Genomic DNA, 26,259 nt, shown 5'->3' with positions numbered 1-26,259 from the left:
TTGTTTATGGGAAAAACGTTTTTCTAATAATACAAACACATTTTGCTATAATAACAGCTAGCATTGAAGCTATGCTTTTGGTTGATACTGTTGTAGATGTTACCATTAAAGTGTTACTTTGTAACAAACATTGATTTATTCAGGTCATGTGTATGAGTAGTGAGATCATCATCAAATGCGACGCCTATTTTCTGTTGAAATTCCAAACGTGATTGGCTGGATTTCACTGACCCATTCCGTTTGGAACTATAAATACAGTGAACAAGGTTCCTTCTATTTCCCTAATGTGGGTAGATGCATTTAGAAGTTCTTGCTTCAATAGTGATTGAACAGAACTCCTCTGCCTTCATCCCGCACTATATAACATTCCGGATTTATAATTTAAGAACTATTTGAACTGTAATAGAAACATAGTTTTAAAAATAGTTTAATTAAGAAACTTTATTTTTGTACTGTTCAGTTTGATATAAAAGAAAATCTGCCAAAATGGAGTCTCAAGTCTGCCAGAACTACCACAGCGACTGTCAAGATGCCAATCACCTTGATGATCAACATGGAGATGTTTGCCTCATACACCTACACTTCAATGGCAAGGAGATGGCAATTGGCTAGCAAGTGGACAATTGTCTTGCTCTACGTAATGTTGTGTATTATGCCTGGGTCTAAATGTCATTATTTTCTTCTTATAGTTTCTGCAGGCCTAGGAAATAGCCAAGTAAAACTCAACTCCGTGAGTGAACCAGATATATCCTAGGACAGAGTAACATCTCCTTGGCAGGTTACCTATTAGGCTAATGACTTTCCAGATCGTACTGCTGTGTCAGTAATGTTTAGTTGCCTCAACAACGGAATGCCACACCTAACTCAGCATATCTTTCTAAACACTGTTTTTATGTTTATCCACCTAGGCTTTCTATTTCTCCCAGGACGACGTGGCTCTGCCTGACTTTGCTCATTTCTTCAAGGAGAACAGTGAGGAGAAGCGCAAGCTTGCTGACAAGCTACTCTCCTTCCAGAACAAGAGAGGTGGACACACTGTCCTTGAGGACATCAAGGTGAGCATCGAAACACACATTTTCATTGTAGACTGTTAGAAGAGGGGGTTCTTCAACTTCTTCCACATAGACGAGGGTTGTCTGGAATCTTCTCTGTGGTAGAAAGAATCCTTTTAGAATATGATCTCAGTTGAAAAGGTTTTACCTGGAACCAAATGGTTAATCTAGAATCTGTAAGGACAAGCTGACTAACACAATATGGCTCTAGATATAACTTTTTTTCTAAAACTCTAGACTTGAACTATTGGATTCTTTGTTTGTAATGAGTGTTCATTGTAAGGGCGGCAGGTAGCCTAGTAGTTAGAGCAATGGATTTGTAACCAAATTTGTTCTTAACTTCTTGGCGCACCCATCCCTTTAGCGGGATCATTTTCGTCAACACTCGCTGAATTGCAGAGTGCCAAATTCAAATAAAATTACTAAAAATATTTAATTTTCATGAAATCACAAGTGCAATATAGCAAAACACAGCTTAGCTGGTTGTTAATCCACCTGGTGTGTTAGATTTCAAAAAAGCTTTTCGGCAAAAGCAAACCAAGCATTTATGTAAGGACATCTCTCTCAGCAGACAAAACATTTACAAAGAGCTAGCAGCAAAGTAGATTGGTCATGAAAGTCAGAAAATAAATAAAATTAATTGCTTACCTTTGATGATCTTCGGATGTTTGCACTCACGAGACTCCCAGTTACACAATAAATGTTCCTTTTGTTCCTTAACCTCTAGTGACTCCCAAACCCGCAGGCGGGAGCGTAATCATCGCCTGAAACTAATTAGCATAACCCAACGGACATAAATATCCCTAGAAAATATTCCTATTCATGAAAATCACAAATTAAATATATTGAGACACAGCTTAGCCTTTTGTTAATCACCCTGTCATCTCAGATTTTCAAAATATGCTTTACAGCCAACGCTAGACAAGCATTTGTGTAAGTTTATCGATAGCCTAGCATAGCATTATGCCTTGCTACTTGCAGGCAACCTTGTCACGGAAATCAGAAAAGCAATCAAATTAAATCGTTTACCTTTGATGAACTTCGGATGTTTTCACTCACGAGACTCCCAGGTAGATAGCCAAAGTTCATTTTCCCCAAATATTATTTTTGTAGGCGAAACAGCTCCGTTTGTTCTTTGCGTTTGGCTGAGAAATCGCCCGTAAATTGCGGTCACCACAACGTCGAAAAATATTCCAAATTAGCTCCATAATATCGACAGAAACGTGGCAGACGTTGTTTAGAATCCATCCTCAAGGTGTTTTTCTAAAAGCTATTCGATAATATATCCGTCGGGACAATTTGTTTTTCTCTAGGACCGATTGGAGTAATGGCTACCTCTGTATTTTACGCAAGAATCTCTCTCGGAGCCACCATGTGACCACTCACGCAATGTGGCCGCCTACGGCTATTCTTCAACAGAAATGCGTAAAACTACGTCACAATGCTGTAGACACCTTGGGGAATACGTAGAAAGCTGTTGAAGGAATTTAATTCCTCTGTTTTAATTCCCAATTAAAATTAAACACTGTCAATTCATAAGAATTTGTAAGACTCTTATTTTATAGGAATGGACAGAGCCCTGGTCTTAAAGTCAAGTAACAGCCTTTATTCAAGAAAGTACTGAGTACACACACATTTTACCACAGGTTATAAACTGAAAATGACGTCAGCGTTTTCTAAATGTTCCGTCTCTTCTTGACACTGGTAGAAAGGCTCTATAGCTCTCAAGCCTTCCCTCCTCGCCCAGAGCCAAGGTCAGCCAGTGTAGATAAGCATTCTAGTCAGTCTGGAGATATAGTTCATTCATTTGTACCAAGGAACAGACCGTCATTGTTCTAAACTCTTGACCACATTCACACACACATTATCTTCATTACTGGAATCAAGAAAGAACATACATATATAGTATTCTGATTAGTACATATACAGTAACACACTAGTATTCTGATTAGTCAGTCCTGATTGAAATGTATACATAATTAGTCATTATAGGTAAAAATTCCCAAAAGCGGAAGCTCGTTGATGGTACATTCACAGCCAAATTGGGAGTCATTGGAACGCGGTGCTTTCAAAACCTGGGGCACTTCCGGATTGGATTTTTCTCAGGCTTTAGCCTGCAACATCAGTTCTGTTGTACTCACAGACAATATCTTTACAGTTTTGGAAACGTTAGAGTGTTTCGTATCGAAAGCTGTCAATTATATGCATATTCTAGCATGTTTTCCTGACAAAATAATATCCCCATTTTTTTCCAAAAATGAAAATACTGCCCCCTAGCACCAAGAGGATAAAGATAATTTTTATATCCCAAATACCTCCATTTAGTTGGCGCGTTATTTTCCGTAACCCACAGGCTCGAGCGATCACAACGGGGCAGACGAAAATTCCAAATAGTATCCGTAAAGTTTGTAGAAACATGTCAAACGTTTTTTTATGATCAATCCTCAGGTTGTTTTTACAATAAATAATCGATAATATTTCAACCGGACCGTAGCTTTTTCAATAGGAGAGAGAGAGAATATGTCTGTTCCAAGCTGTTGTGCATGCAAAACTCTGCTGTCACCCAGCCATCCACTGACGCAATGTGATCGTTCTCGCTAATTTCTCAGAATAAAAGGCTGAAACTATGTCTAAAGACTGTTCACACCATGTGGAAGCCATAGGAAAAGAAGGGAAGGCATGCAATGGAACAGGGAGCATTCAAAATAGAAGGCACTTCCTCTTTGGATTTTCCTCAGGTTTTTGCCTGCAATATCAGTTCTGTTATACTCACAGACAATATTTTGACAGTTTTGGAAACTTTTGAGTTTTCTATCCTAATCTGACAATTATTTGCATATTCAAGTTTCTGAGCCTGAGAAATAGGCAGTTTCACTTGGGTACGTTTTTCATCCAAACATCAAAATACTGCCCCCTACACTCAACTTGCCTAGTTAAATAAAGGTGTGTAAAAAAAAAAGAAGAAATGTAGCTACCCTGGTATTAGAGCAAGGTGCCCAGAGGGGTTATGGCCTGACGACTGCGTATGCCTAAACGCACTGCCTCCATAACGCTGACTTAAAAGAGTTACAACTTTATCCAGACTCTGCCAATGTTAATATATAGGCCTACCTACTGCATTTGGTAGGTGCTCTTTTCCCAAAATCACTTAGCGGTAGCCTCAGCAGGAAGTAAACCCATGACCTTTGGTGTTGCAAGTGCCTTGCTCTACCAACAGTGACACCGGGCCCAAGATTTGTGCTTTATAAACACAAACGTGTTTTATTTGTAGTGACTGTTAAATTTACCCCATCGTCACTTTTTACTTCATTGGTTCCAGTTTGATTTAGCCCCTTATGTGCCAGATATACTGGCTAACTGTGTTGACTGTTAGTAGGTATGCATAGACATTTCTTCTAGAAGTCCTTAACCCTTCTGTTCCCTCTGTCCTGAGTAGAAGCCAGATCGTGATGAGTGGGGCAATGGGCTGGAGGCCATGCAGTGTGCTCTGCAGCTGGAGAAAAATGTGAACCAGGCCCTGCTGGACCTGCACAAGATTGCTTTGGTCAAGGTCGACCCCCATGTAAGTAATTTCCCCCACATTATGGTGGAAGCACACACATTAGATGTATATCACATAGAATACAGCTACTGTATTGTCCCAGGATCTGATCAGGTTGCAGCTCTGCTAACTAATGACAGTGACCTGCCTCTCACACAAATACACAAGTCCACAATGTATGCAAACACGAATATACACTATATGTAAGTATTGCTTCTGTCCCTCTCCTCACACCAACCTGGGCTCAAACCAGGAACCCTCTGCACACAACAACTGACACCCTCGAAGCATTGTTACCTATCACTTCACAAAAGCCACAGCCCTTGCAGCGCAAATGAAACAACCATTTCAAGGTCTGATGGAGTGACGTCACCAATTGAAACGCCATTAGTGCGCACCCTGCAAACTAGCTAGCTATCTCACACTGGTTACATATACAAAAAAATGCAGCTAATGCCCATGTTGGACAGCTGCAAACAGTTCATTGAGTTATCTGCCTTTATGCCATTACCACCAGGCTCTGGTGTGTTGATGCATTTACAATAGTGTCTGTAGTCACTCGTCTCACCTGTGTTAACCCACTTAAGCTGTGTTACTTCCTGGAGTCCCATTACCTGAATGAGCAGGTGGAGGCCATTAAGAAGCTGGGCGACCACATCACCAACCTCACCAAGATGGATGCTGTCAACAACAACCTGTTTGACAGGTACTCAGGAGGCCAGAGCTAAACCACGTCCACCCCCAGGCTACGGCCTCCAGCCTCAGACCAGGACTCCTGGCTTTTCTGCTCTATCCTGCTGCCGTTGCATCTATAAGGAGTGGAGAGTGTTGAGCTTGTCAAACATAACAGCTGTATTGCTCTGTACAACACTGTATTAGATTTGTGAGGGAAGGTATCTTGTGAAATGATTTAGTAGAAAGATCACAGAAGTTGTTGCTTTTGAGTAATGGGTGTCTTATCAGTTTATTCTGGTGCTTTGCACTTACTGAGCAGCTCAAAACCAACACAAGGGTCCTTTTCACTAAGAATAAAACATGTTTGACTGTTTAATACAAATGCTGCTTGCCCAAATCAAATCAAATCAAATTTTATTTGTCACATACACATGGTTAGCAGATGTTAATGCGAGTGTAGCGAAATGCTTGTGCTTCTAGTTCCGACAATGCAGTAATAACGAGCAAGTAATCTAACTAACAATTCCAAAAAAAACTACTGTCATACACAGTGTAAGGGGATAAAGAATATGTACATAAGGATATATGAATGAGTGATGGTACAGAGCAGCATAGGCAAGATACAGTAGATGATATTGAGTACAGTATATACATATGAGATAAGTATGTAAACCAAGTGGCATAGTTAAAGTGGCTAGTGATACATGTATTACATAAGGATGCAGTCGATGATATAGAGTACAGTATCAACGTATGCATATGAGATGAACAATGTAGGGTAAGTAACATTATATAAGGTAGCATTGTTTAAAGTGGCTAGTGATATATTTACATCATTTCCATCAATTCCCATGATTAAAGTGGCTGGAGTAGAGTCAGTGTCATTGACAGTGTGTTGGCAGTAGCCACTCAATGTTAGTGGTGGCTGTTTAACAGTCTGATGGCCTTGAGATAGAAGCTGTTTTTCAGTCTCTCGGTCCCAGCTTTGATGCACCTGTACTGACCTCGCCTTCTGGATGGCAGCGGGGTGAACAGGCAGTGGCTCGGGTGGTTGATGTCCTTGATGATCTTTATGGCCTTCCTGTAGCATCGGGTGGTGTAGGTGTCCTGGAGGGCAGGTAGTTTGCCCCCGGTGATGCGTTGTGCAGACCTCACTACCCTCTGGAGAGCCTTACGGTTGAGGGCGGTGCAGTTGCCATACCAGGCGGTGATACAGCCCGCCAGGATGCTCTCGATTGTGCATCTGTAGAAGTTTGTGAGTGCCGACATCCGTGTGCTTTTGTCTTCATAGAAATTAAAATAGATAATTGTAGGCCTACTACAGTGACTTCATGGGCCTTAATAATGGGGAAAGGTTGACATGAGGTTTAAGGGACACTACCTCTGACCACAGAGGGGAGCAATTACATAGCTTGTCATAGTGCCTTAAGGGCCCATAAAACAACCTCCAACTCTAGGGCCATAACGGAGTGCAATGGGAACAACATTTACTAGTTCACATAGTGGTCTGTGGAAACGTATGTTACATGCATAATACAATTTAACTACATGTACAGGATACCAGACATCCATTGAAATTGTGAATCTAAATTGGTCTCTTTACCGCATTCACTAGCTCCGCTCCCACTATGAAGGTGAACCATGACATAGTAAGATGGGGGGGATCCCAGACTGACAAATGGCCTGTAAAGTAATTTTGTTCACTCACAGCAATGGACAGTTTCCAGGCATTGCACGAGATAATAGCCAGACCGATGGGGAAAGTTGGAAAGATTAATTTGAGTTATTTCGTGTTTTGGTGTTTCACATGCATTTCGAGTGAGATCAATGGTGACAAATGGCTTAAAGTGGATAAGTAGTTGGCGCCACAATATTAAGGGAGATTAACGGACAGGGGGAGAGAGAGAGCGTGACGGGGAGAGGAGGTGGTGACCAGCATAACAGTTCTCGCAACACCGAGGCCAGAATTCATAATTTTTAACAAAAGGAAGACGTTTGGGTTTAAATCGGGGATTTCAATCGGGTGAGTTCAGTTGGCGTATGTTCACGAGGTAGCCTTTACTTTACACGGTGCATTTTAAAAGTGTATAATTAGATGGCCTAGAAGTCATTCAAACCCTTGTGCTATTATGCTTGGTAAATCCGCTAGCGAGCGCTTATGGCGCATGGGACGTCCAGGGTTGATGGGCATAATATTTGCCATATCTGATTAATATATATCTTAAAACTGACATGCTCTACTGCTTATTTGAAGTAATATTTGAGAGTAGCCTACCATTCGCATTCTATTCCTTATTGTGAGCCATAGGCCTATCCATGCTTTTACGTATAAGGTGCTTAGCCGTTTCCACTGGTCCAAAGTTGGCGACACTTTAATTGGATCGATAATGTATTTTTATTCCAGTTTACTTTAACTAGGTGAAAAATAACTCTGACCAATTATTATACTATATCTACCTCACCTCGGACTTTCTGTCTGTGCATATGTCTAATGACCACCCCTCCCCCCTCCAAAGCTCCCTGCGTGCGTGACAACCAGCTAATATGAAATGTTCCGCTTATTATATGAAAGTTTCCGCTTATTTGGGGTTTTTATTTGGGGTTTTAATAATTTTGGACGGGTACATTTGTGTCTTGTACCGTGTTTGCTTGGTAAGGGGTTAAATCCTGTTGTATCTGTTAGTGGTGCCAAAAGTATCAAATTAGAGGAGATGTACTGCTATGATGTTGGATACAGTTTGCATGTTGGATGCAGTTTGCACGAGGCAGGCTTGTTGATGATGACAATGGTGATGGTGAATATGAGACAGTGCATTCTAGTCTCAGATGGTCAACTTCTATTTTATTTAACTAACTCGCACAATAGAGAGGGCCATACAGTCAGCCATCAACATCCTGACCATAATGGAACTGTCTTTAGTTCACCACATAGCTACTAAGCCTTGAATCCTCTCAGTCCCGCTGCCAGCTGTTCACCTCTCCTGTCATCTCTTTACCACAGCTAGTACGCTACTCTGTCCTTGTTTGTACCTACTTGTTTTGCATTGTGTCTGGTCTGTGTCCCCCATTGAGATATGACCCACATCACCAGTCCCAAAACAAGTCCCTCCCCATGCAGTTAAAAGACAGCTGGATGGGTGTAAACAATAGCAGCGTCCCCTATACCAGCTGGCAGTAGCCTGAGAACTATATCCCTGATAGCCATCCAATTCTTTCAGGTCTGCAGAAAGTTGTCAATAAGTGCCTATTATTAGGGGTGAGGAATCAGTTTGGGATTGGGTTTAGGATATGACCACCTGTTACAGATGGCCCAGTATAGGCCTACTCCAGTGTTTCCCAGTCCTTGTCCATGGGGTACACATTTTAGTTTTTGCCCTAACACTACACTGATTCAAATAATCAACTCATAATCAAGCTTTGATTATTTGAATCAGGTCACTGTGTAGTGCTAGGGGAAAATGTGCACTGCCTGGGGTCCCCAGGACCAAGATTGGGAAACACATGGTTGGTCTTCTTGGTATCTAACCCACAAAACAGACAGGTTTGAAGATGTGTGCCATGATTGTTTGCTACACACTCTTGTTGTTCAGAATCTAAACATAGAAGGCAGATGATAGTTCTTTGCAATCTGGTTACCCAACATTTTTTCCAGAGAAAGTCAGAAACATTTTAGTTTGTTAAGGTCTCATTTTGTGATGGCACCTCAAGAATTTGGGTTGATGAACTCAAATCTCAATAAAATAAAACAAAACTTTATTTGTCTCATGCGCCGAATACAACAAGTGTAGACCTTACCGTGACATGTTTACTTACAAGCCCAACAGTGCAGTTCAAGAAGAGTTAAGAAAATATTTACCAAATAAACTAGTAAAAACTAATAAAAACTAACACAATAAAATAACAACAACGAGGCTATATACAGGGGTACCGGTACAGGGTCAACGTGTGGGGGTACAGGATAGTCGAGGTAATTTGTACTTAGAGGTAGGGGTGAAGTGACTATGCATAGATAATAAATAGTGAGTAGCAGCAGTGTACAAAACAAATGGGGGGGTTCAATGTAAATAGTCCGGTGGCCATTTGACTAATTGTTCAGCAGTCTTATGGTTTGGGGGTATTAAGCTATTAAGGAGCCTTTTGGTCCTAGACTTGGTGCTTCGATACCGCTTGCTGTGCGGTAGCAGAAAAAACAGTCTATGACATGGGCGACTGGAGCCTCTGACCATTTTTGGTCTTTCCACTGACACTGCCTAGTATATACAGTGGCAAGAAAAAGTATGTTAAACCCTTTGGAATTACCTGGATTTCTGCATGAATTGGTCATACAATTTGATCTGATCTTCATCTAAGTCACAACAATAGGCAAACACAGTCTGCTTAAGCTAATTACACACAAACAAGTATACGTTTTCATGTCTTTATTGAACACACTGTGTAAACATTCACAGTGTAGGGTGGGAGAAGTTTGTGAGCCCTTGGATTTAATAACTGGTTGACCCTCCTTTGGCAGCAATAACCTCAACCAAATGTTTTCTTTAGTTGCGGATCAGACCTGCACAACAGTCAGGAGGAATTTGGACCATTCATCTTGACAAAACTGTTTCAGTTCAGCAATATTCTTAGGATGTCTGGTGTGAACTGCTCTCGAGGTCATGCCATAGCATTTTAAATCGGGTTGAGGTTAGTACTCTGACTGGGCCACTCTCCAGAAGGAGTATTTTCTTGTTGCCATTCTGTTGTTGATTTACTTCTGTGTTTTGGGTTGTTGTCCTGTTGCATCACCCAACTTCTGTTGAGCTTCAATTGTCAGACAGATAGCCTTACAGATAGCCTCCTGCAAAATGTCTTGATGAACTTGGGAATTCATTTTTCCATCGATGATAGCAAGCTGTCCAGGCCATTGAGGCAGCATGGCTGCCCCAAACCATGATGCTACCTCCGGCATACTTTACAGTTGGGATGATGTGTTCCTCCCAAACAACTCAACTTTAGTTTAATCTGGCCACAGAATATTTTGCCAGAAGCGCTGTAGAACATCCAGGTGCTCTCTTGCAAACTTCATACATGCAGCAAAAAAAGTTTTGGACAGCAGTGGCTTCTTCTGTGGTGTCCTTTTCCATGAACTTTTCCATGAACACCATTCTTGTGTAGTGTTTTACATATCATAGACTCGTCAACAGAGATGTTACCATGTTCCAGAGATTTCTGTAAAGTCTTTAGCTGACACTCTAGGATTCTTTTTAACCTCATGGAGCATTCTGCGCTGTGCTCTTGCGGTCATCTTTGCTGTACGGCCACTGACATGACTAATTTATGCAGAAATTCAGGTAATTCCAAAGGGTTCACATACTTTTTCTTGCAGCTGTAGGTCCTGGATGGCAGGAAGCTTGGCCCCAGTGATGTACTGGGCCGTACGTACTGTCGCGCCTTACGATCAGATGCCGAGCAGTTGCCATATTAGGCGGTTATGCAACCGGTCAGGATGCTCTCAATGGTGCAGCTGTAGAATTCTTTGAGGATCTGGGGACACATGCCAAATCTTTTCAGTCTACTGTGGGGGAAAATGTGTTGTTGTGCCCTCTTAACGACTGTCTTTGTGTGTTTGGACCATGATAGTTTGTTGGTGATGTGGACACCAAGGAACTTGAAACTCTCAACCCGCTCCACTACAGCCCCGTCGATGTTAATGGGGGCCTTTAGGCAGGTTACCTTCTCTTCCTTGGGCACAGGGACTATGGTGGTCTGCTTGAAACATGTAGGTATTACAGACTCGGTCAGGGAGAGGTTGAAAATGTCAGTGAAGAGTTTGAGTACACTTCTTGAAAATCCGTCTGGCCCCGCGTCTTTGTGAATGTTGACCTGTTTAAAGGTCTTGCTCACATCGCTTTCCCGAGAGCATTATCTCACAGTCGTCCAGTACAGCTGGTGCTCTCATTCATGTTTCAGTGTTGCTTGTCTCAAAGCAAGCATAAAAGTCATTTAGCTCGTAACTGGGCAGCTCATGTCTGGGTTTCCCTTTGTAGTCCTTAAAAGTTTTCAAGTCCTGCGACATCCGACGAGTGTCAGAGCCGATGTATTAGGATTCAGTCTTAATCCTGTATTGACGCTTTGCTTGTTTGATGGTTTTTCTGAGGGCATAGCAGGATTTCTTTTAAGCGTCCGGATTAGTGTCCCACTCCTTGAAAGTGGCAGCTCTAGCCTTTAGCTCGATGCGGATGTTGCCTGTAATCCATGGCTTCTGGTTCGGATATGTGCATACGATCACTGTGGGGACGTCATCGATGCACTTACTGATGAAGCCGATGACTGAGGTGGTATACTCCTCAATGCCATTGGATTAATCCCGGAACATATTCCAGTCTGCAAAACAGTCCTGTAACGTAGCATCTGTGTCATCTGGGCACTATTGAGCTAGTCACTGGTACTTCCTGCTTCAGTTTTAGCTTTTTAGGAATCAGGAGGATATAATTCTGGTCAGATTTGGCAAATGGAAGGCAGGCTTTGTATTCATCTCTGTTTGTGGAGTAAAGGTGGTCTAGACTTTTTCCCCTCTTGTTGCACATGTGACATGCTGGTAGAAATTAGGTAAAACGGATTTAAGTTTGCCTGCATTAAAGTCCCTGGTCACCAGGAACGCCACTTCTGGATGAACATTTCAGTGGGTGGTTCAGGTAAGTCATGACATGGCAGAAGTTGTCATGTTCTGACCTTAGTTCTTTTGTTATGTCTTTGTTTTAGTATGGTCAGGGCGTGAGTTGGGTTGGTTGTCTATGTTCCTTTTTCTATGTGGTGTTTTTGTGTTTGGCCTGGTATGGTTCTCAATCAGAGGCAGGTGTCGTTAGTTGTCTCTGATTGAGAATCATACTTAGGTAGCCTTTTCCCACCTGTGTGGTGTGGGTGATTATTTTCTGTTGAGTGTTTGTATTCTGCACCAGACAGAACTGTTTCTGTTTCGTTCGTTCACTTTGTTGTTTTTGTTCAGTGTTCAATTTCTTTGTTAAAAATATGGACACTTACCACGCTACGCATTGGTCCTCACCTTCTTCCACCGACGACCGTTACACAAGTGGGGTGGTGGGCCTTTCCTCTTTTGTTCTTTGTGGCTCCTGTATTGTTCCTTATCAAACCAAATCCTTGAATGCCCTACTCCTTGAAGTTTGCAGTTATGTAAAAAAAAAACTATTTTGCTCAAAAGATATTTGAAGAATCTCAAATATAAAATATATTTTGATTTGTTTAACACTTTATTCTTTACTATATGATTCCATGTGTTATGTCATTAGTTTGATGTCTTCACTATTATTCTACAATGTAGAAAATAGTTTAAAAAATAAAGAAAAACCCTTGAATAGTAGGTGTTTTAAAACTTTTTACCGCTAGTGTATATATGTGTCACGACTTCCGCCGAAGTCGGTCCCGCTCCTTGTTCGGGTGGTGTTCTGCGGTCGACGTCTCCGGTCTTCTAGCCATCGCCACTCCACCTTTCATTTTCCATTTGTTTTGTCTTGTTTTCCTGCACACCTGGTTTACATCTCTTCATAATTACTATGTGTATTTAGCCCTCTGTTCCCTCCATGTCTGTGTGGGGTATTGTTTATTGTCAAGGTTGGCATGCTTCCGGCTGGTTTGCGCCAGGATCTGTTTTGAAGCCATGCTTTGTGGCAGCCGGTACTTTGTACTTTGTTGTTGTACTTTGTGCTGCCTCACTTGTTCTTTGGGCATTTGTTTTGTGACGCGGTTGTGTCAGGTTGTAATAATTGCCTCAGTAAAAGTGCTTTGTCCACTCATCTCTGCTCTCCTGCGCCTGACTTCCATGCACCAGCTACACCCACCGTTTGATCATATGGTTGTATTGTCTGTCATGTGAAGTATTGGTCACAATTATCAGTCCTCACATTCCCAATCCTAACCTTAACCTTTGCAAAAAACGAATGTATTACTGAATCTAGACAGGCACTTTCCAACATGAGTTCATCAATCCAAATTCTTAAGGAGATTATTTTGGCTATACTTCATTCCAGAATAACTTTATCTGCCTATGGCCCAATAAAATCAACCAGTAGCTTGTTTAGCTAGGCCTATTCCATTGACCGTGTCCAGCACAAACCACTCCAAAGGCTTATGCTAGTATGTGACCATAAAACCATTGGAATAACAGTGACTTTCGCCAAGACCGGAAGTGAAAAAATAACCTTCCAACAGAGTGGTCAGTCAGGCATGTAAGCCCTAATCACTGACACGGTGATCTAGCATTTAACCAGTATCTAATCAGTAAGGTCCGGCCCTGACTCCCTGCATTCTGCCAGCATGATCCGTTTAAGGGAGTATACCACTGTGAGTGAGAAGTGGTGGCCAACCCTATGCTACTCAACCAAGCTAGCCCCCCTCTCACCGCATTGTCCACGTGTGTATGTGCTTGTATGGGTGTGTTAGCGTGTGTGCGTGTGTGTGTGATCTTGACTGATGAAGTCACAAGCCTATTAGCCAGCAGTCTTATGTTTTGCCTCCCCTCACTCACCATCACATAGCTGTGCTTACTAATCCTGCGCTTATGCATTCTATCTGCTTGGATTTAACAGGTTAATTTGATAAGTCACAAATCAGATATTGTTATGGAAATGTGATTGTTGGTTGGATAACTAGGTGGGATCTGTCTGTGTGACAGCAGGTGATGTTGTGGGGGTTAATGGGAGTGGTTTAGGTTGGATAAGGGATAGTAGGGGATAGGAGAGGGACGGAAGCAGAGAGCGAACTGAACTGTCCCTAATTTAGTTAAGCTCTGGGATTTGGGGATTACCTTTGGCAGTGAATCTTGTTACATGTCTGTGCACAGTGAGAGGAGGACAGCAGATGTAGGAAGGTTGGAGTGTGTGTGGCATAATGCAGCCTTGCATGGAGGTATGGATATGCATATTTAACAGAGCGGGTCTTGTGTGCATATTAGTATGTGTGTGTGTGTGTGTGTGTGTGTGTGTGTAAGTGTGTGTGTGTGTGCATGCATGTGTGTGTGCCAACAGCCAGCCTTTGATGGAGTCAGAGGGATTAGTGATGGACACAGTGGGCATAAGAATGAGAGTTTCACTGTACCTCAACACACGTTATGAACCAAGAGAGAAAGGAGGGAGGGAGGGAGGGAGAACAAGATAGGGGGACACGGAAGGGAGGAGAGAGATAGAGTAACTGATAAGGGAAAGGGTTGGTGAGACGGAGTCAGGGGGCGAGGAGGGAGGCATGGAGGTAGATTTATTTTTTAAATTTAGGATCCCCATTAGCTGAAGCCAATGGATACACCTGGTTCACATTCCCTCATCTGACTAAATGTATATATCCCTCTGTTCTCCCCATGTCTGTGTGTGGAATTGCGCAGGGTATGTGTTTGACCCGTGTGTTTTGTTTATTGTACTGTTTTTGTACTTTGGGCGTAATCGCTGTTTTCCTTGGGCATGAATAAAGTGCTCCTGTTATCACCCAACTCTGCTCTCCTGCACCTGACTTTCCTTCAACCAGTTGCACACATCGTGACAGAATTCCACACCATCTATGGAGTCAGCAGGAGCATGTACCCCTGTTGTAGGGGTCGAGGAGCGCGTCCGGGAGCACACGGCAATGCTCTACCATCTCGGCGCTGTCATGGATCGCGTAGTCCAGACAATGGATCGCTAGGAGAGACAGGGAGTCCCTCCAGCGCCCTCCCCAGCACAACAGTGGTCTCCACTACTCACCTCTCCTGCACCTGGTCCCAGTGGGATTCGTCTCGCCCTTCCCGGGGAGTTTGATGGGACAGCGGCACGCTGCCAGGGGTTCCTGCTGCAGCTGGAACTGTATCTAGTGACCGTCTACCCGGCTCCTTAAAAACACACTGTTTTTATTAACTTTTCTGCTCTTTTGCACACCAGAATCTCTACTTGCACATCATCATCTGCTCATTTATTTGTCACTACAATTTATCAATTGTAATTATTTGCTCCTATGGTCTATTTATTGCCTACCTCCTCGTGCCTTTTGCACACACTGTATATAGACTTGCTTTTTTTATATACTGTGTCATTGACTTGTTAATTGTGTTATTGGCTTGTTTATTGTTTATTCCATGTGTAACTTTGTGTTGTTGTCTGTGTCACACTGCTTTGCTTTATATTGTCCAGGTCGCATTTGTAAATGAGAACTTGTTCTCAACTTGCCTACCTGGTTAAATAAAGGTGAAATAAAAATAAATAAAAAATTCAACGTAGAATTGTAATTGTAACCAGCTGCAATAGGATTGTGAGTGCACAAACTTTGGGCATATAGCTGACCCAACATACAGTGTTGCCTACCAAAGGCAAACATGGATTTGTAATTTTACACAACAAGCTTTTTCAAATTCAGCTAACTTCGAGAAGTTTGTCAAGTGAACAAACTCTCACCCATAAGCTACATTTCTTGTACTTCTGAAGTCCACCCTACTCACAGAATAATGCTGATTAAGTTAAATTGGCTTTTTTACAGTGAAGACAAACATGATTTTGTATTTTGACTCAACAAGTTTTAATACATTCAGTTTACTGTGAGCAAAGTTTGTTGAGTGAACAAACGTTCACTCATTGGCTCAATTTATTGTCTTTCTTATGTTCACCAAACTCACAGATTAATGCTGATTAAGCATAGTAAGAAGGGCTATTTAAATACATTTGATTTGATTAAGCAGTTGGTTAAGTTGGCTTTTTTACAGTACAACCCCTGGACCGGACGCTATTATGGTGGCCCTTAACTACCAATCTGTCTATTTAAAGCTGAGTGCCAACCAAGCAAAGGTGCATTGACTCAGTTTACTTACTTACCATATTTTGGGAAAAATGGTATGACTCAGCAGGGTACACTTTAAAATAAAGGTGCAATTTGGAACAAAATAAGGTTATTGAGAGCAATTCCATATGGTAACCATTCTATGGTCTCTAGAGAACCTGGAATAGGATGGTTGTTTGAATAATCATACAAAAATCCCAAACCAGAAATGTTTCTGCCCGAAAGGACTGCAATTTAATAGCCCTGCTGTAGGGTTTAAGCCTTATGTGCATATTTCCCAGGGCGCCTTTCCAGTGAATTTTAGTTACATGTACCACCTATGACTGTGTTTGCTGGTGATAGAGATATGGTTGATGCTTTCAATCCTGAGACCTTCAACAAGTGAGACCTAAGTGAATATGAAAAAATTCACCAGCAATAGAGAATGCTGGGGAATATGATAATAATATCAACACTGGGGTTCCGTTACACCAATGGGTGTTAATTTAACTATTGAATCAACACTAGAAATGTTACACTGGAAAATAAACAGTTAGTTAACACTAGCCACTTTGTTGTGAATCGAACACATCTGCAGGCTTCCACACATTTCTAGAACCTTTTAGAATTCTGAAGAAACGTAGAGGCCAGGTCAAGGACCCCACACTTAACTCAAAGGTTCTTAAATGGAGGAAAGTTCTCCAAGGAACCTTAAGAGCTGAGGAAGAACCATTTAAGAACCTTTCATTTTTTTCAGTGTTACGAACTCCAAACCTTCCAGTCTCAGGGCAGACACTCGAAACACACAAGGCCACTGTGTTGGTTAGCAGCAACCCTAACCCTATCTAGTTTACTTACTTAATAACCTCTTGATTCTAGCCATCCCGGATCCGGGATCGTGAATACAGCCTCAAGCTCATTACCATAACGCAACGTTAACTATTCATGAAAATCGCAAATGAAATGAAATTAATATGCTAGCTCTCAAGCTTAGCCTTTTGTTAACAACACTGTCATCTTAGATTTTCAAAATATGTTTCTCAACCATAGCAAAAGAAGCATTTGTGTAACAGCTAGCGCAGCTAGCGTAGCATTTAGCGTTAGCATCAGCAGGCAACATTTTCACAAAAACCAGAAAATCATTCAAATAAAATCATTTACCTTTGAAGACCTTCAGATGTTTTCAATGAGGAGACTCAGTTAGATAGCAAATGCTCAGTTTTTCCTGAAAGATTATTTGTTTAGGAGAAATCGCTCCGTTTGGTGCGTTTGGCTACCAAAAAAAAAACGAAAAATCAGTCATCAAAACGCAGAACTTTTTTCCAAATTAACTCCATAATATCGACTGAAACATGGTAAACGTTGTTTAGAATCAATCCTCAAGGTGTTTTTCACATATCTCTTCATGATATATCGTTCGTTGAAAGCCTCCTCTCTCCTCTCAATCACTGGATGACTGCGTGCAGCTTGTAGATTACGCACCAATTTAGACAAAGGACACCGGGCGGACCCCTGGTAAATGTAGTCTCTTATGGCCAATCTTCCAATGATATGCCTACAAATACGTCAGAATGCTGCAGACACCTTGGAGAAATGATAGAAAGGGCAGGCTCATTCCCGGCGCATTCACAGCCATATAAGGAGACAATGGAAAACAGAGCCTCAAAAATTCTGCCCATTTCCTGGTTGAAGTTTCATCTTGGTTTCGCCTGTAGCATGAGTTCTGTGGCACTCACAGATAATATCTTTGCAGTTTTGGAAACGTTAGACTGTTTTCTTTCCAAAGCTGCCAATTATATGCATAGTCGAGCATCTTTTCGTGACAAATTATTGCGCTTAAAACGGGCATGTTTTTTAATCCATAAATTAAAAGAGCGCCCCCTATATCCAAGAAGTTAAATTAACATGATGTTTAGAATGTATGGCATGTTAAAATATTTCTTAAACTACTCGAAAATGATTGCTCTTTTGTCTCCTCTGCCTTTTAGCTGAGCTGCGATGCAATTGGCCAGTGTGCAAGCGCGGCCCCGTCGGGCGGCTGAGGAGAGAGAAGAGCCGCCCCCAGGCCCCGCCCCTCCCTCCACTCATCACTCTGACCACCAGTTCAAGAATATGAAGAGCAAGTTCTTCAACGAACTCACCCACATGCCAAGTGAGCCCTGAACACAATGAACACACACACACACATCCATCGCTCATTCTGTGTGTGTAATTTCGTTTCACATACAGTGGGGCAAAAAAGTATTTAGTCAGTCACCAATTGTGCAAGTTCTCCCATTTAAAAAGATGAGAGAGGCCTGTAATTTTCATCATAGGTACACTTCAACTATGACAGACAAAATGAGAAGAAAAAAACACAGAAAATCACATTGTAGGATTTTTTATTAATTCATTTGCAAATTATGGTGGAAAATAAGTATTTGGTCACCTACAAACAAGCAAGATTTCTGGCTCTCACAGACCTGTAACTTCTTTAAGAGGCTCCTCTGTCCTCCACTCGTTACCTGTATTAATGTCACCTGTTTGAACTTGTTATCAGTATAAAAGACACCTGTCCACAACCTCAAACAGTCACACTCCAAACTCCACTATGGCCAAGACCAAAGAGCTGTCAAGGACACTAGAAACAAAATTGTAGACCTGCACCAGGCTGGGAAGACTGAATCTGCAATAGGTAAGCAGCTTGGTTTGAAGAAATCAACTGTGGGAGCAATTATTAGGAAATGGAAGACATACAAGACCACTGATAATCTCCCTCGATCTGGGGCTCCACACAAGATCTCACCCCGTGGGGTCAAAATGATCACAAGAACGGTGAGCAAAAATCCCAGAACCACATGGGGGGGTGACCTAGTAAATGACCTGCAGAGAGCTGGGACCAAAGTAACAAAGCATACCATCAGTAACACACTACGCCGCCAGGGACTCAAATCCTGCAGTGCCAGACGTGTCCACCTGCTTAAGCCAGTACATGTCCAGGCCCATCTGAAGTTTGCTAGAGAGCATTTGGATGATCCAGAAGAAGATTGGGAGAATGTCATATGGTCAGATGAAACCAAAATATATATTTTTGGTAAAAACTCAACTTGTCGTGTTTGGAGGACAAAGAATGCTGAGTTGTATCCAAAGAACACCATACCTACTGTGAAGCATGGGGGTGGAAACATCATGCTTTGGGGCTGATTTTCTGCAAAGGGACCAGGAAGACTGATCCGTGTAAAGGAAAGAATGAATGGGGCCATGTATCGTGAGATTTTGAGTGAAAACCTCCTTCCATCAGCAAGGGCATTGAAGATGAAACGTGGCTGGGTCTTTCAGCATGACAATGATCCCAAACACACCGCCTGGGCAACGAAGGAGTGGCTTCGTAAGAAGCATTTCAAGGTCCTGGAGTGGCCTAGCCAGTCTCCAGATCCGAACCCCACAAGAAATCTTTGGAGGGAGTTGAAAGTCTGTGTTGCCCAGCAACAGCCTGCTCTAGAGGAGATCTGCATGGAGGAATGGGCCAAAATACCCGCAAAAGTGTGTGAAAACCTTGTGAAGACTTACAGAAAACGTTTGACCTCTGTCATTGCCAACAAAGGGTAAATAACAAAGTATTGAGATAAACTTTTGTTATTGACCAAATACTTATTTTCCACCATAATTTGCAAATAAATTCATAAAAAAATCCTACAATGTGATTTTCTGGATTTTTTTCTTCTCATTTTGTCTGTCATAGTTGAAGTGTACCTATGATGAAAGTTACAGGCCTCTCTCATATTTTTAAGTGGGAGAACTTGCACAATTAGTGGCTGACTAAATACTTTTTTGCCCCACTGTAATGTCCTCTCATCATTTCTTCTCTTTCATTTCATCCCCTGCTTTTCCTCCACTTATCACAGATCATAAACTCAAAAGTAAGTTAATATTGTTTTCACATCGCCTGTGCTCTCCTTTTAATCACTCCTCACAATAACATGTCAGATATCAATTTTCCATAACATAAGGCTACACGAGGCTGTATGTTTGTGTTATGTATGTGTTATGTAGGTATGTTGTGTTATACACTAGGTGTACAAAACATTAAGGACACCTGCTCTTTCCATGACATACACTGACCAGGTGAATCCAGGTGACAGCTATGATCCCTTTGAATGTTTGTTTTACAAAGTCTTTATATAATGTATAGTCTGTATTCCCCTGACTGTAATGTTTGGATACTCTGTTTTTCTATATTGTATATTTTGAGTTGCTTAAAAAAAAGGCAAAAAAAAAATACATGATCCTTTATTGATGTCACTTCTTAAATCCACTTCAACCAGTGTAGATTAAGGGGAGGAGACAAGTTAAAACCTCTTGATGCTACCCATCCCGGATCCGGGATCGTGACTACGGCTCAAGCTCATTAGCATAACGCAAAATGCGAAAAAATATTCTTAGACATATTTAACCTCCACACCTACACAAGTCCAATAGCTCAAATGAAAGATAAACACCTTGTTCATCTACCCAGCAAGTCAGATTTCTAAAATGTTTTACGGCGAAAACATAGCACACATTTATATTAGACCACCACCGAAACAAAAGGCAAGCCATTTTGTCCCAGAAAATATAAAATTTAAAAGTAGGATTAAAAAATAAATAATTCACTAACCTTTTGAAAATCTTCATCAGATGACAGTAATATTACATGTTACACAGTACATTTTTTTTTTTTCAATAATATGCCATTAATATCCATAAATCTCTGTTTACAATGACGACATTTCAAAAATGCTACTCAAAATGTCCGGAGAAATTATGATAGCTCCGACAGATAACGTCAGATAACAAGCAATAAACATGACTAAATATACATGTTCTACATATAGTTACAAAGATACACTTCTTCTTAATACAACCGCTGTGTTACATTTATTTTTAACGTTACAGAATTCGTTCACTAGTCTATGCTATGAGTCGGCGCTCAGATATTAGCAGTGTCTCCTCTACGTTTGGAGTCCACAGAAACCCAAAATAACCACATAAATATTCCCTTACCTTTGATGTTCTTCGATCAGAAGACGTAGAAGGAGTCATACTTACCCAATACATCGTTTGGTTTCAAGTTGTGCGTCTTTGTATTAGCATATGCTAACAGCTTCAGCTGAAATGCACCCAAAATAACTTCTGCTCCTTCTGGTCCCGCACTCTTGCGCATCAAACTTCAAAATTACATATTATATGTCGACTAAACTGGTCAAACTAAGTGCAGAATCGAGCAAAATGATGTTTTTATCATGTAAAACAATGATAATCGCAAACAAACGAACCGGCTTCAACTGGTGTCTATTGGAAAAGAACGTTCTCCAAATCGGCCGCGCGCAATAGAGTGCATGTATGTGAGAGTGACCCGGGCATTTCCGCCCGCCAAAGGATGAGGGAGCGCGAAATTCAAACAATGAACGTGCCAATTGAAAGCAGACATCGCGCTGAACAAATACATACTGTTCCCAGATCGGTAGCTGCCTGGGAAGGGTGGGGGCGATGACGTCAAAGTTGACCCAACTTTTCTCTTGACAAGAGAGAGTTTGGGAGAAAGGCTGCCCTGAGAGTTCTGCTTTACATACAGACATAATTTAAACGGTTTTAGAAACTTTAGAGTGTTTTCTATTCAATAATTATTATTATATGCATATATTAGCAATTTTGGAAAAAAATATTTTCAGTTTACTATGGGCACGCACTTCCTCCAAAGGGGGCAGTATTCAGCCATAAGCTCATGAAGTTAAAGAAGGATTTTTAAGCCTTGAGACAATTGAGAAATGGATTGTGTATGTATGCCATTCAGAGGGTGAATGGGCAAGACAAAATATTTAAGTGCCTTTGAACAGGATATTGTAGTAGGTGCCAGGTGCACCGGTTCGTGTCAAGAACTGTAACACCGCTGGATTTTTCCACGCTTAACAGTTTCCCGTGTGTATCAACAATGGTCCATCACCCAAAGGACATCCAGCCAATTTGACACAACTTTTGGGAAGCATTGGAGTCAACATCCCTGTGGAATGCTTTCTCCACCTTGTAGAGTCCATGCCCCGATGTATTGAAGCTGTTCTGAGGGCAAAAGGGGGAGGGTGAAACTCAATATTAGGAAGTTGTCCTTAATGTTTTGTACACTCAGTGTATATGTCATAACCCTACATAAGGCCTATGTACAGTATGTTGTATAATAGATAGCATAAGGCTACATAAGTATTGTATGTATGTTATATGTATGTTGTTTATGTATGTTGTATTATAGATATCATAAGGCTATATAAGGCCTATGTCTATCTCTCCCCAGTGCCCATGTGGGCAATAGGAGCGATAGTGGTGGTGGTGCTGGCTCTGGTCGCCTGTCTAGGTTTCTGTATCTGGAAGAAGTGCATCAACAAGGGCAAGAAGCCCAAGAAAGCACGCGAGAGGAAAGGAGGCCGAGGCAGAAGAAAGAAGGAGGGAGCCGGAGAAGGAGAGGAGGGCAAGGTGAGAGGAGAGGAGACAGAAGGAGGGAGGGCAATATAGTGTGTGGTGTAATGGGTTCAAGTACCTAATTTGCAACTGGGTTTGAAATTATCTGAAGTGATTTCCAGATGTAGTGTCAGTAACTGTGTGAAGAGAGAGACTAATGCAGTGGCTGTGTAATGATACCTGTGATAAATAATTGATTTGATGTTTTCTCTCATTTAGGAAGGAGAAGGTAAGGAAGGAGAGGAGGAGGAAAAAGAGAATTTCGGAAAACTGGAGTTCACCCTGGACTACAACTTCACTGACAACCAGGTGTGTGTGTGTCTGTGTGTGTGTGTGTGTGTGAATTTGTGTGCATGCTTTTGTGTACATTTCTGTCTTGTCCTCCTTGACATTTGACCTCCTTGTTGTGAAGTGTCTGACTAATAACACGTCTAAAGGCTCTCTGACCTCTGTTCTTTGTCTGCTCAGCTCTCAGCTTTAACCTCTGACCTCATATTTGTGTCCTCAGTGACCTATGACCTTTTCCTCTTAACGGCTGAGCATTAAGCTGTGACCTTTAGAGGGGACATTTTCTATCCGCTAAATCACTCTTACATTTAAAAGTCAGTTTAAGTGCACTGCGCTATTATGCGGCTTCAATTGAATCCCGGAAAACATTGCATATATGTGACAAATGAAATAATTTTTGGGATGAAGTCCTGTGCCGTTGTTTTGAAGTGTTCCGTTTGTGTTTGGAAAAATCTCAGGTTTAATTTTGCTGCGTTTCCGATTGAGAAGTCATTTGCAGCATTTATCATTCCCTTTAAAAGCTGCATTGCAATCCCCATATGGATTGAATCCCAGCCGAAATCCGCCTAATTTATCACTGTGTTCAGATCTTACCTCTAACCTCTTACCTCTAACCTTTTCCCCCTCTCTGCCCCCTCTTCCAGCTGATTGTGGGTATCCTGCAGGCGGAAAACCTGCCAGCCATGGACATGGGCGGCACCTCAGACCCCTATGTCAAGGTCTACATGCTGCCAGACAAGAAGAAGAAGTTTGAGACCAAAGTCCAGCGCAAGAATCTCTGCCCAGTGTTCAATGAAACCTTCATCTTCAAGGTCAGTATGGGGTGCTGGAGAACAGACAGTGATATAGAGATGTTGTATTCATTCATGTGTATATGTAAAATCCTTAGAAAAGCTCTTACAGTACTGAGGTTTATGTAGTCGAGAACACTCTGTCCTGACCGTCTCCTTCCTGTTCTGTGTGTTCCTCCACAGATCCCCTACCAGGAGCTGGGCGGTCAGACTCTGGTCCTACAAGTCTTTGACTTTGATCGCTTTGGTAAACACGACGTGATTGGACAGATCTCCATCCCCATGAACAGTGTTGACCTGGCTCAGCCACTCCATGAATGGAGGGATCTGGTTGGAGGAGAGAAAGAGGAGGTGAGGACAGAGAAATACAGTCTGTTTGGGTTTAGGGTGCATGCTTTTTTTTAACGTCTACCTGTCTGTGTCTGTCTGTCTCTGCATATCAAACTATATCGAACTGTCTGTTTTAATACATCTTTCTATCTTCGTGCCTGTTTGTGTTTGTCTGGTCACAGGTAGAGAAGCTAGGGGACATCTGTATCTCTCTGCGCTACGTCCCCACGGCCGGTAAATTGACCATCAACATCATGGAGGCCAAGCACCTGAAGGCGATGGACTGCGGAGGCTTGTCAGGTGACCTTCTATTAGTCCTTACACTCTCCTAGTCAATACTAGCCATGCTGTGACGTTTCACTCTTTTTTTCAAAACTAGACATTCTGTGATGGTAAACTCAACTAGCTAATAGTAGCCATGCTGTGACCTATTAATGACATCTGGTTGCCTACATTTTGTTGAAGTAATTCAACTTAAACCATTGGGCAGCATTACAGAGTTGCAGACACTACACATGAATTTACTGCATAATCATTTGTTCTGACAGTTTTTCATCCAAGTGGCTCACCCTCTGTTTGACCTCTGCAAATAACATTCCTCTCTATCCCATGGCTTCTCCTACCAGATCCCTTCGTTAAAGTGGTGCTGCAGCACCAAGGCAAGCGGCTGAAGAAGAAGAAGACAACAGTCAAACAGAACACTCTGAACCCCTACTTCAACGAAAGCTTCAGCTTCGAGATTCCATTTGGCCAAATACAGGCATGTACAACAAACTTCCCATAAGGAAGACATCTTGGGGTTGTGATAACAGGTTTTCCTGTGGGTTGGGCGACTTGTGTTTGAGGACTCTCCCGGTGTTTCTCTAGAACATTGCACTCTCCTGCCATTTCCTGCTGTATGTTGAACAACACTGTACATGTGGTGGTATTTTGATTTCATCTGACTTTTTAAACTTGACGCTTTTTCCGCTCTTCCCTTTCCTCTTGCAGAAAGTCCAAGTGTTGATCACGGTGTACGATTACGACAAGCTGGGCAGCAACGACGCCATTGGGAAGGTTTGGATCGGCTTCGGTGCCTCAGGGGTGGGCCTTCGCCATTGGTCAGACATGCTGGCCAATCCAAGACGTCCCGTAGCCCAGTGGCACGCCTTGTGTCCTGAGGAGGAGGTGGACGAGGCCCTGAAGAAACCCATCCGCTAAACGTACACTGACACGTCACTGATCATTCTTGTACATGTTAAAACAAACAACATAAGACACAACAACCCACCTGACATTTCTGATATTTTTTTCTGGTACTCTCTCTCTTCCTTATTATTCTCCATAGAACATTAAAAGAATACTTATTTTGCATATGAACTAATTGTACTGTTTGTTTTTACTTTTGTGTCCCTTTTGACCATTTTGATGTTAAGTTATGAGTATGGCTGACTGTTTTGTGCTTTTGTGTATTTGTGTATTTGTGCTTTTGTGTGCACGTGTGTCTGTGCACGTGTGTTCGTATTAAACCATAGTTCATGAAAGCTTTCTCTTATTTATCTCCTGAATGTAATGTGAGCGGTTGCAAATGACTAAATAAATAATTCCCCAAATTACCAGATGGATGGTCAGATAGATTTGCAACCTTAAGTATTTATTTATTTAACCCTTATTACAGATGAGCCCTGAATTACATTCGATCACACCGACAGCGTCATTGCATTTTGGTACACCAGAATTATATTATTTTCCAATGAAACACTGCGTTTGCCTTGCAGTATTGCTTTGCAGAGGCAGTTGCAGTGTCGGTGTGGTGCACAATTTGGATTTATCAAACATATGCGTCAAACTGTATATGTAGACAGCTTAACAAGTTGTATTTACAACTTGAGCAGCTGAGCAAAATCTGTGGGATGGCTGGATAATTTCTACGTCCTCTTCCCTCCCCACACCCACACCCTCCCTCCCTGTCTGTCTGTCGGATGGACGCACTGGACTGGCCTCAGCCAAACATGTGAGCAGGGATTTAGAGAGAGAGGAGGGGGGAGGAGGAGCTGGGGAAGATATACAGTGCCAGTCAAAAGTTTGGGCATACCTACTCATTGAAGGGTTTTTCTTAATTTTTTAATTTTAATTTCTACATTGTAGAATTATAGTGAAGACATCAAAACTATGAAATAACACATAGTAGTTACAAAAAAGTGTGAAACAAATCAAAATATATTTCATATTTGAGATTCTTCAAAGTAGCCACCCTTTGCCATGATGACAGCTTTGCACATTCTTGGCATTCTCTCAACCAGCTTCATGACCTGGAATGTACTTCAATTAACAGGTGTGCCTTGTTAAAAGTTAATTTGTGGAATGTATT

General features: G+C 41.8%; 1 protein-coding gene and 1 pseudogene across 3 annotated transcripts; both read left to right on the top strand.

Moving 5' to 3' along the window:
* Positions 1–483: 483 nt before the first annotated feature.
* LOC112249278 lies at positions 484–5,321 on the top strand (annotated as a pseudogene).
* A 1,848-nt stretch (positions 5,322–7,169) lies between these two features.
* On the top strand, positions 7,170–25,525 carry LOC112260638 (synaptotagmin-2-like). 3 transcript variants are annotated; one of them, XM_042328668.1, is made up of 10 exons: positions 7,170–7,291; positions 18,021–18,184; positions 19,917–19,931; positions 22,337–22,515; positions 22,720–22,809; positions 23,433–23,600; positions 23,763–23,930; positions 24,092–24,209; positions 24,536–24,669; positions 24,900–25,525. In XM_042328668.1, exons 2-10 carry the CDS (start codon positions 18,031–18,033, stop codon positions 25,107–25,109), a joined length of 1,236 nt encoding a protein of 411 aa, XP_042184602.1. In that variant the 5' UTR covers positions 7,170–7,291; positions 18,021–18,030; the 3' UTR covers positions 25,110–25,525. The 3 variants fall into 3 exon arrangements, with proteins under 3 accessions (XP_042184602.1, XP_042184616.1, XP_042184606.1); XM_042328672.1 differs by lacking the exon at positions 7,170–7,291 and adding an exon at positions 14,076–14,166; XM_042328682.1 differs by lacking the exon at positions 19,917–19,931.
* Positions 25,526–26,259: the final 734 nt, after the last annotated feature.

The sequence above is a fragment of the Oncorhynchus tshawytscha genome, linkage group LG01 (assembly GCF_018296145.1).
Source record: "Oncorhynchus tshawytscha isolate Ot180627B linkage group LG01, Otsh_v2.0, whole genome shotgun sequence".
In the NCBI taxonomy this organism is placed as follows: Eukaryota; Metazoa; Chordata; class Actinopteri; order Salmoniformes; family Salmonidae; genus Oncorhynchus; species Oncorhynchus tshawytscha.
The sequence above is the reverse complement of the archived record's forward strand: the minus strand, read 5'-3'. Positions and strand labels throughout refer to the sequence as shown.